Consider the following 11187-nt stretch of genomic DNA (forward strand, 5'->3'; position numbering starts at 1 on the left):
CCCCTCCCCAGGCCCCCAACAAAGCTCTGGCCTCTATCCTGGGCAAGAGCAACTTGCGCTTCGCAGGCATGAGCATTTCCGTGAACATTTCTATCGATGGCCTCAACCTCTTGGTGCCCGCCACGCGTCAGGTAAGTGCCTTGTCGCCCCCAGCTCCCACGTTACACCTCAGCCCCTCCTGGAATCCCCGGGAACCCGAGACCGCCCTGGAGTCTGACTGTCACCTAGGTGGAACCAGGAGGATGTAGAAGGACGGGCTCGGGGTGGATGTGTCCACAATGTCCAGAAGGGTGTCCAGGGGCCCTGCTGCAGGCTGGGAGCCAAGGCGACACCACTGCCGGCCAGGTGGTGCTCGGAGTTGCAGGGGCTGGGAGGTGCCAGCGCTCGGGGAGGGGCTCCTGGGACGGACGTGGAAGTTTTGGCTCAGCACCTGTGGGGCCCAGGATGCCTCCCCCAACCCAGGACCACCCGACCCAGTGTCCACAGTGCGAGGTGACCCTGGCTTCCAGTGACAGAGACGAAAGGATAGTGACCGTTTCTTTTTAGTGATAGTGACTGCTTTTGAGAAGCGTTGCGGGGGGCGGAGGAAATTGCAGGGAGGGGCGTGGGAGGTGGTGAGGAGGGGGCTGTCTTGCAGAGGCAGCAGGGGCCACGGGGAGGGCATTGGGGTGTCCCATAGTGAGGCCAGGGACAGTGCAGCCACTGGGATGATTGCCAGCCCAGCCCAGTCCAGCCTGGCCTGAGAGTCATGGCTGCAGCTGAATCCCATGGGGAGAGGTGCCAGCTCGGGATGAACCTGTGAGACAAAACGGGCAGGCCCCGCTGAGGGACTTCATAGTGGTCTGGGACGGCCTGGTCTCAGTGCTGTGCACACCGAGTTTCCCACTTTGGCCAAACTGGTGGTGGATTCTGATGCAGAATTCAAGGGAGAAGTCCAAAGTGGACTTGTAGTGGCCATCAAGGCATAGGGTGTGTGGCAGACGAGCCCCGGTGCTGCAGGAGGACAGTGGATGGACATTCAGCTCCCACGCTGGCCTCCCACCCTCCTGGGCATCTGTCTGGGCAGAGGTGGGACTCGAGACTCATGGAGCAGTGCTACAGGTCTCCTGGTGGACTCTTGGCTGTGCTGTCAGGAAGGAGTCACGGCCCCAGGGCAAGTCTTGGCTTGATGCAGGACTCAACTATGGGGCACAATAAGGAAATTGCCACAGAAGCCACTCGCGGGGAGTGAAACCTCTCTGCAGTTTCTGGTCCCACAAAGTCCCTGGCTGGGGTGAGGGGCAGGGTGGGCAGGAGCCCAGGTGGTGCGCTGGGGACTCCATTGTGTCCCTCCATTGTCTTGGCCGTTATCCTGCAGCAGAACCTTGAGGCGCCCCAGGAGCACTGTGATTGGGACTCAGCATCGCACAGGGTCCCCACAGGGCTGAAGAGGGGATGTTCTGTGGGGAGGACACTGCCCTCCTGGCCTTGTCATGAGGGCATTTGAATGACAGGTGGCAGAGGAGGTGGGGCCATGCAGCTACATGCAAATTAACATGCAAATGAGCCCAGGGACGCTGCTGCTGGTGGTCCTGAGTGTGTGTGTGTGTGTGTTGGGTTATGTCACCATGTCACTGTGTGTCTGCCTGTGTCTTGTGTGCCTGTATCCCCATATCTGTGAGCATCTAGTAGACACATACTTAAGAGTGCTCTCCCGTGGGGGTGGCTCTCTCCTCTGTGGCTCTGCGACCTCCGGAGCAGTCTTGGTTGTCTCGGCTGGCCAAGGCCAGCTGTGGGGGACCCCATCAGGGGACACCTCTGTCCCCACGCCCTGCCCCTCCATGGCCCCTATCCAGCCGTGCCTTTCACTCTGGAAATAGCTCCTGACCGAGTGCACCCCGCTCCTCAGGTCATCGCCAGCCACCACATGCAGTCCATCTCCTTCGCATCGGGCGGTGACACGGTAAGGTGGGGCGGTGGGGGGCCCTCTGGCCTCGGGCCCTCCCACCTTTCCCCAGACCCACGGCCCGTCTCTCTGTGAGGCTGGGGGCCGGGTGCGTCCAGCTGATCTCTGCCCGCGCATCTGTCCCCAGGACATGACGGATTACGTGGCCTACGTCGCCAAGGACCCCATCAACCAGAGAGGTGAGGCCCAGGGGAGGCGGGGCTGGGGCTGGGGCTGGAGCTGGGCTCGGTGGGCAGTGACCTCCCGGGTGCTGCCCCAGCCTGTCACATCCTGGAGTGCTGCGAGGGCCTGGCGCAGAGCGTCATCAGCACCGTGGGGCAAGCCTTCGAGTTGCGCTTCAAGCAGTATCTGCACAGCCCCCCCAAGGCAGTCGTGCCCCCCGAAAGGTAACTGCTGCGTGGGAGGCCTCCTGGCTGGAGTGGCCCCGCACCCCTCACTCGGCTGGAGGGCATCACCCCGGTGGGCCCCACCCTGTCCCATCGCGGTTGCGTGGAGACGAAGGGCAGGGCGCCCCGCCCCTCACTCGGCTGGAGGGCATCACCCCGGTGGGCCCCACCCTGTCCCATCGCGGTTGCGTGGAGACGAAGGGCATGGCCAGTTGTACAGGCATCTGTAGCTGTCACTGTCCTCATTGTCAGACGCGCTCTGTCCTCTGTCCCCGCCCCAGGCTGACCGGGCTCGAGGAGCCGGCCTGGGGGGACGAGGAGGAGGCCGAGGGGCACAACTACTACAACAGCATTCCGGGGAAGGAGCCGCCACCCGGCGGGCTGGTGGACTCCAGGCTGGCCGTCACGCAGCCCTGCACCCTCGCAGCCCTTGGCCAGGTCAGCCTGCGGTCCATGTGGGCCGGGCCGCGGCAGGGGACCTGCTCCCGAGTGCCTCAGTCCTGGGGGTCTTGGCCCCCACCCCCATCTGCTCACCTGCCGCAGTTCACTTGTTCCCAGAGACCCTCACAGGGTGGCGTTGTGTGCCAGATCTCCTCTCCCAGCCACACCCGGGACAGGAACTACGGGGCGTTCACACACGGCTACTTCCGAGGTGGCCAGGGGCCTCCGAGGCTGGGCTTCGGCAGGTCACTTGGAACTCTCCTGGAGAGCCACGCTGGGAAGGGCACGGGGCAGAGGGAACAAAAGCATGCACAAGGCAGAGGCAGGTGACCCCCTTCCTCTGGACAGAGAAGGCCACCGGGAGCACTAGAGGGCTGATGGCCGCTGCTGGTGGCTAGAAAGGCAGGGGCCGGCAAAGGCTCATCTCCAGCGTGGCTGGTGTGGAACAGGGGTGTTGGTCAGCACAGGGCTGCACACATCCAGGGGTCCTTGCCTCTTTTTCAGAGAGCATCTCCCTTGCAAAGGGACACCCGCAGCCTGCAGTGGGACCAGGGCTCTTCCGGCTCAGGTAGGGACGCAATACTCGGCCCGTTCCGCATCCTGTTTTCCCTCTGTGTGGTGTCACCTTGCCTTCAAGGTGGCTGGGGTAAGAATGGTCAGTTCTTTCCCGGATAGATGAGTGTCACTGCCTTTGAAGGTAGATTCTGAATCACAAGGCTCAAAACACCAAGATTATAAACTGGGCATGGTGGTGCACACCTGTAATCCCAGTGCTCAGGAGGCGGAATCAGGATTGTTGTGAATTTGAGGTCACCCTGAGCTACACAGAGAGTTCAAGGACAGCCAGCTTTCACATTGAGCTACATCCCCAGCCCTTTTTATTTTTTAAATTTTTTTTGGTTTTTTGAGACAGGGTCTCACTATGTACTTGAGACAGACCTAGGACTCACTATGTAGCCTAGGCTGGTCTCGAACTCACAGCGATCCTCCTGCCTCAGCCTCCTGAGTGCTGGGATTACAGGCGTGCGCCACCACGCCCGGCAGCCCTTTTTATTTTGAGACAGTGTCTCAATAAGTTGTCCAGGCTAGGATGGAACTTGTGATCCTCCTGCCTCAGCCTTCCAGAACATTGGGATGACAGGCATGTACTCTTGCTGTGGGCTTCTGTTTCAGCGGAAGGACCGAGCTTCCAGCCCCTGAGCACTCACGTGCTGAGTGACTCAGGAAGCGCGTGACAGAGAAGCAACACCGGCTTGCTGCCCACCGTGGGCGCTTTTGTTCTCCCTTAGGCAGTGATGAGTTGGACCCCAGAGACAGCCAGTGTGGGCACTGGCTGCGGTCACTTCCGGGCTGGCCTGTCCCTACGTCCCTTGCTGCTCTCAGCTGTGAGTGTTGTCCTGGTCTGGATGCCTCGGTGCCCCCTCATGGTGCAGAACTGCAGGCCCACCTGGTCCTGTCCTCCAAGGCTGGCACTCTGCTCCCCAAGCAGCTGTGCCAGTGTCTTACCCACCAGGCTGTCTGTGCCGCCTGTTTCCTCGCAGTCTTGCCAGCATCTGTGTTGAGCCTTATTTAGATCCTCACAAATAATCTGGGCATTTTACTGCCAAGCGTTGGTGCCCGTGGTTAAAGAAATCTCCATCACTAGGCACCCACCGGTGCCAAGCTGTGCTTTGGCCCTGGTCTGCTTTCCAGCTGGGACACTGACTGCTCTCCCCTGCCTGTGGGGCCCGCCAGTGACTCCTGCTCCAGTGCCATTGCACGTGCTGTGGTTGCTTCTTGTCAGGCCACTCCTAAGTCTCTGGCCAAGAACTCCTATTGATATGTCAGTGCCCCACCTTCAGTTCCCAGGGATTTCCCCCCCACCTCACCATGTACCCCTTGCAGGATCTTCTCTCCCACTCCAGGATCTGAAGCCAGTTTCTGCCCCCCTGTAGTCCTGCTACTAGCTCAGGAAAGCTTGAGAACTGGGCTGAAGTCCTCTGCCGCTCAATAACCATGAGGGCTGGGGTAGAGTTAGTGTTCATGCAGAAACACAGCTCTTGCGGGATGCTGTTTTTTTGTTTGTTTCTAGTCAGGGTCTCACTGTGTGGTCTGGGCTGTCCTTGAACTCACTGTGTAGCCAAGGCTGCTCTCATGGCAATCTTCCTGCCTCAGCCTCCCAAGTGCTGGGTTTACAGTGTGTTCCGAGACATCCTGTTAACATCCGGTTCTCGCCACTCTTGTGAGGAAGGTCTTACCCTTCCCCTGTGCCTGAGGAGGAAACTGAGGCAAGAAGGTAATCAGCCTGCCCGTCGCTCCAGGGGGCAGTATTGGGATGGGAGCCCAGAAGTGCCCAAGGGTTAGTGACATCACTGCATCCTCAGGCCCTGGGCTGACTTCTGCCTAGGGCTAAGTGCTGAGGACCAAGGCAGTTGGAGGCCCAGCGACCTGATGTTGCTCAGCATGGGGTAAACAGAAGTGTGAGTCAGTTCCCCAGAGCCACCTTGCACCCTTCCGGCCCACAGGGTCTGGGGGCGGCCCAGCAGGTGTGAGGCTCCTGGGGGACGGGGGTCCTGGGAGGCAGAGTGGAGTGGTCAGGACCCGTGGGATCTGAGGGCCTCAGGGAGACCCTCTGGGCTCCTCGTGCTCCACTCGTGGCTTTTGAACCGTGTGAATGCTTTACACATTCACAAATAAAATTAAAGAGAAGAAAGCAAATCTGAAAATAGAGCAGACAGAAGAAATGCCCTAGCGATGCATCACACTGATAACATAATTACAGGGAGAATGTAGTTATTGCTGTTATTTTTCCAATGTGGGGATTTAGCATAAATGTCGGGAGCTGTCTCGGAAACAGACACTCGGGCGGGCGATTGCCGCCCCTGCTCAAGGCCTGCTCTGTCCGTGGTGAACCCACCGTGACGTGGGCCGAGGTTGGGGTGGACCCTGCGGTGTCCAGTCTGGCCCGGGCACCGTCCTCACCCGCTGCCAGCCCCTCCCCAGGCTCCCCAGTGACCCCACTGCCCCCTCTCCTCTGCAGCCCCGTCAGGGGATGGCTACGTGCAGGCGGACGCCCGGGGGCCTCGGGAATACGAGGAGCACCTGTACGTCAACACCCAGGGTCTGGACGCCCTGGAGCCCGAGGACCTGCTGTCCCTGCAGCCCGAGGAGAGCCCCAAGAAGGACCTGTTCGACATGCGTACGTGAGGTCTGGGCAGGGCGGCTGCTGGCCTCCTCCCCGGGCCCTCCAGGCACAGTCTGTGGGGGAGGCTGGACCTGACAGTTCGTGGGGAGGAGCTTGGTCTTCTGTCCGTGGGGCCCTCGTCTGCTGTGGGGTCCTGGTGCTGCTCCCCCATCCCATGGGCAAGGGTGGGCCACACCCCAGCAGTTAGGACCAAGTCCACGGTGGAGCTGTTCCTCCCTGCCTGAGGGTGGCCCGGTCTGAGAGAGGAGGGTCCTCAGCACTGTCCCCCGCTTGCAGCCAGTCTCAGCCTCTTCCTCCTGGACTGTTGTGTGTTGGCTCCCCAGGGCCCCCCAGATGGCTGGAAATTTCTTCATTGAGATGTTTGCAAAGCCCTCTTCCCTTTGCCATCTGTTTCTTCTCCTTCATGCAATAAGGACGTGGGCTGGTAGCTATTGAGCGCTTGCTGTGTACCAGGCATAGGACTCAGGTGGTGTTTGGGGTCTCTGAGGTGGGTGGTCCCCTGGGCCACCTCCGACTGGCCCACCCAGCTAATGTGCTCCACAGCCAGTCCCTGGCTGGAAGGACAGCATGCATGTGCTGATGGCCAGGCCCGTGGAGGTGGGTTCTTGGCCTGACAGGTGTGAGACCCCAGACCCCAGATGGACCAAAGGCAGAAAGGGGAAATTCACACCTGCTGTCACTGGTGGCTGTGGCATTCTGGGGTCCTGCTTCTGGGTGAGAGAGAGTGGTGGGGTCAGGAGGACGGCACACAAAGGAATGTGTGCAAACACAGGAAGAAACTAGATGCTGTCATCCCCGCACACCCTTAGAAAGCCCTAACCCAGAGTCGGGTTCCTGGGACCACAACACACCATGGCAGGAAGCTCAGCAGTTGTGCTGCAAGCCGTTCTGTCAGGCCCACCTCCAGCATCTGTTCTCCCCACAGGACCCTTTGAGGATGCCCTGAGGCTGCACGAGTGTGAGGCGGGCATAGCGGAAGACCAGTGGCCCAGCCCTCCCACCCGCCGGGCCCCCATCGCCCCCACGGAAGAGCAGTTGCGGCAGGAACCCTGGTACCATGGCCGCATGAGCCGCCGAGCGGCTGAGAGGCTGCTGCGGGCTGATGGGGACTTCCTGGTACGAGATAGCGTCACCAACCCTGGCCAGTATGTCCTCACGGGCATGCACGCCGGACAGCCCAAGCACCTGCTGCTGGTGGACCCCGAGGGTGTGGTAAGGGGGCACCAAAGGGGTGGGTGGTTTGGACACAGGGTTGCACTATGTAGTCCGGGTGGGCCTTGAACTTGGGGAGATCCTCCTGCCTCAGCCTCCCAGGTGCTAGGATTGCAGGCGTGTGCCAGGATACTCGGCCTCACCTAGGTAGTTCAATAAGGTTATATGCAGAGGTAGCAGAGTTGGGACTTGGACACATCTTTGTGGAGGCCACCACAGGAGGCTCAGCCCAAGGACCCTAGTGGCTCCAAAGCCCGAATCTGTCCACAGTTCTGGAATTCAGGGCTGGTTCTGTGTTTGAACCCTGGAACCCTCAGCCCCGAGGCTCTGACCTGGCCTTGCCTCCGGGCCTTGGCCTGTTGGAGCTGGGCCACAGGTTCTGGCGGTGAGAGCTGTCCCCCGAGATGGGCGTGGTGCTAACGCCCAGTCTCTGCCCACAGGTGCGGACGAAGGATGTGCTGTTCGAGAGCATCAGCCACCTCATCGACTACCACCTGCAGAACGGGCAGCCCATCATGGCTGCTGAGAGCGAGCTGCATCTGCGTGGTGTGGTTACGCGGGAGCACTGAGCCGATGCCGGGTACAGATGGGTTCCCATCTCGCAGGGGGTGACTCAGGAAGCTGGAGCTGGGATGGAGTGGGCGCCTAGACTGAGGGGCTCCTAGGGGCTGGGACTTCAGATGCAGGCAGCTGGGGCTGGACCAGTGTGGGCCCCACAGGGGGCTGTGGAATTTCCCCATCCAGGCTGGAGGGTCAGGCTGCTCTCCCGTTTCCATGGCAACATGCACTTCCTGCCCTTCCCCCCACCCCCCACTGGGCCGGAGCCGCAGGCAGGGCCATTGCCTGGAGGGGGAGGTCCCCAGGCCGCAGGAGGCATCTGCAGGCACTGGCGTCCCTTTATCCCGAGGAGGTCCCTGAGGATGGCAGTCAAAGCCCTGCATCGAACACTCACTTCAGTGCCCAGAGGGCAAGGCAATGCCTGGGGCACAGCAGGAACTCAGGCTGCCGGCCGCGTGGACAGTCACAGAGGCCAACGTGAAGCCACTGTGGCCCTTCTCGTCGGCCCAAGGTGGAGATGCACGCATTGTCACAGGGTCCCCAGCCTCACCTTCCCTTCTGTGGTACCGGGGATCGAACTCAACACCTTGTGCTTTCTAGGCAGGTGGTGGAACCACTGAGCTAAATCCTGGTCCCTCACCTCCCCTTTCTACCCACAGGTGAAGGTTCTCAGTGGCTCCTGCTCCCAGACACCCCCGTCGTGGCCTTATGGGCGCTCAGCCTTCCCCTCCGGGCCTGGCTGGAACCACAGGACCGCTGCTGTCTGTCCTCCCTCCGCAGGAGCCTTGGCAGCCCTCCCCGCCTGTGCCTGCCGCCCGCACTGAGCTGGTGCTCATACCAAAGACAGAGCCTTCCTCGCCTTCAAAGCAGACACCTGGGAGTGCAACCTTGCCTGGCCTCGCCCCACCGTCCCCATGATGGGCCGAGACCCCATGTCCTCCTCCCTGGCTGGACTCGAGTTATGGAACAGAGTGTGCCCGCCCCAGGGTGCCCACATGGGTCCTGCGCTGGGTAGGCTCCGCTGCCTACCTGAGAAGCCAGGTGCTCACTGTCTTGTTCGGGGAGAACTAAGGTGCTTTGCGGGGGGCGGGTCTCAGGCCAGGGCACATGCTGATGTTACGGTGGGGGGCAGTCCCAGGGCCTCCCCCGGCTGCTCCGGGTCAGGGGACTGGACGATTATGAGGCCCCCTAGCTGCCCCCCAGCTGCAGACTGGACTGGACGCTGGATCTGTTTGTAATTAAACCTGGGTGTGACTATGGCCTGAGCATAGCCCCACTGCACGTGCAGGGGCCTGTGGGGTTGGGGGCTGGTGGAGGCCCCCAGGTAGATCCAAGGAGGGGCTGGGGACTGGAGGAGAGAGCTGTGCTGAACCTGGGGGGGGCAGCCCTCCTCCCAGAAACCCCCAACTCTCTGACTCCTCTTTTATTTCAAGATAAAGCTCATTTCAGTCCTGCTAAAGGTACCCCCACTTCTCCCTAATTTATTTCCCAAATGCTGTGGCCTCTCTCAGATCCCGAGTTGCTAGCAAAGCCCCTGGATAGCTTCTCAAGGTGCCCCAACTCTAGCCGGATGTGATGGTGCACACCTGTCATCCCAGCACTCAGGAGGCTGAGGCAGGAGGATCACAAGCTTGAGACCACTGAACTACGTAGTGAGACCCTGTCTCAAAAAATAAAGCACACAAAACAAAACATAGGCCCGAACTCACCCTGAGTGTGACCGACCATCTCAGCCATGTGCCTCTCCTGTCCTCTCTCAGAAGACCCTGTTTCTCCCAAGTACGTAGCTTTTCCTTAAACACCCCAGCTTCTGTGCTTTAGCGTTTTCCTCATGTTACTTCTGAGCCTCTGTCTCGGGGCGGGGGGACCCCTCTTCACCCCACAGGGGCCCTGACCCTTGACAAATCCCTGCTGGGCCACATCCATGGAGGGCAGAGGTGGCCCGGGTCTAGACCTTGGCGAGGCGCTGTGCCTTCTCTGTAGGGAGTGGGCTCTGCCCTGTATCCTGGAGGGCATCAGCTCAGAGGGTGGGGAGGAAAAACCCTATTCTCTGCCCTGGGCTTGTGAAGCCTTCACAGGCAGAGCCGGAGGGGACTCTGATGCCACGTCTTATTTCAGAGATGTGGAGCCGGAGCGCCACCAGCCTACCCGTTGTTAACTCACCGGGCATCCGTCTGTGCCCACATCCAGCGCTCTAACTATCCACGCATCGTCTAAGCAGCCCCAGCCCCACCCGTGCACATGCAGCCATCACCCTTCTATTCCTTGCACTCACAACCATCGTGCATCCATCCATCACGTACTCATCCACCCACCCACTGGTGTCCCCATCACTCCATTACGATTTCATACAGCCACTCACCATCCTGTAATACGCCTGCACCGTGCACTTGTACTGCCAGGACCTCTGGTGGGCAACAGGGATACAGTGGTGTCTGTGGCAGACCAGCCTCCGTGGAGTTAACCGTCAGGTGACATTGATCAGCCAATCACCACTAGGTGTATAATGACAGCTGTGCAAAGGAAAGGGTGCTGGAACTCAGAGAACCTAGGACGTCTGGAGGGTTTCTCTGTGGAATGACACAGGGGCTGCGATGGGAGGGTGAGTGGGAGAGCCCCAGGGAAGGAGGCAGAGCCCTGCATAGAGGGGATGGCATGTGCAAAGGCCCTGTGGTGTGCAGAGCCTGGCATCTTCACGGAATGGAAGGGTGGACTGGTGTGGGCACAGGGGTAGCCACTGTTGGAGGTAATGCTTGGTACCAGGGTAGCTGCCTGGTCTTTAAGCATGGGGTGATGAGGGCTCATTCTCAGAGGGAAGAGATCCTCAGGCAGGAAGTACAATGTTGATGGTACACAGTAGGGGTACAGGATGGGGCTGGGAGGGTGTGCTCTGGTCCAACCAAAGGAGTGCAGGGAAGGTGTCAGGTCCTAGAGTCTAATGCATTCTACATTCATTCATGCATTCATTCACACATGGTCCTGTGCCCTCTGAGGCCCAGGCTCCACAGCCCCTGTCTTGTTCCCTTTGAAGTCCCTGCCTGCTAGGCCACGTGCTAAGAGCGGCTCAGAGGCCCCTAAGCCCCTGCAACAGGGGAATGGAGGTTCCAGACATGATGGGCTGTCAGTGACTGAATGCAGGCCCAGATGAAGGCCGAGATGCAGAAGCCCTCAGGGTCCCCCAGTCCTTGTGGCCCACCTTTCCCAGGTTCTGAGGGACAAAGGGATGGCACACAGGCCCTTTGCTCTCTGAGCTGGCTGTGCCTCCTGGAGCCTGTGCTAGAGCTTCTGGGGCCACCCTGGGGAAGGGCCAATCTAATGGCCCTGCATGCAGTGGCAGGACTCTCGGACATAGATAACTAGCCGCCACCACCTTGCCACCTGATGTCTGATTCCTGGAAGGCTGCGTGGGCTGCTCTGGAGCTGTCCACTGCACGGCAGGGCAGGTGTTGGGCCTGGGACCC

At 60.3% G+C, this 11187-nt stretch overlaps 1 protein-coding gene across 1 annotated transcript in view; it reads left to right on the forward strand.

The window, feature by feature from the left end:
- The window catches only part of Shc2 (SHC adaptor protein 2), a gene marked incomplete at its 5' end in the record, with an annotated part of 12816 nt that extends 3455 nt beyond the window's left edge, over positions 1–9361 (forward strand). Inside the window, 10 exons of the mRNA XM_033759445.1 lie at positions 12–131; positions 1889–1942; positions 2073–2124; positions 2205–2331; positions 2613–2769; positions 3277–3340; positions 5792–5950; positions 6882–7168; positions 7609–7748; positions 8386–9361. Coding sequence (XP_033615336.1) covers positions 12–131; positions 1889–1942; positions 2073–2124; positions 2205–2331; positions 2613–2769; positions 3277–3340; positions 5792–5950; positions 6882–7168; positions 7609–7737 — 1149 coding nt within the window. The remainder of the gene's footprint in view (positions 1–11; positions 132–1888; positions 1943–2072; positions 2125–2204; positions 2332–2612; positions 2770–3276; positions 3341–5791; positions 5951–6881; positions 7169–7608; positions 7749–8385) is intronic.
- Between the last annotated feature and the right edge of the window lie 1826 nt (positions 9362–11187).

The sequence above is a fragment of the Fukomys damarensis genome, unplaced genomic scaffold (genome assembly GCF_012274545.1).
Source record: "Fukomys damarensis isolate Sample0158 unplaced genomic scaffold, DMR_v1.0_HiC HiC_scaffold_37, whole genome shotgun sequence".
Lineage (NCBI taxonomy): Eukaryota > Metazoa > Chordata > Mammalia > Rodentia > Bathyergidae > Fukomys > Fukomys damarensis.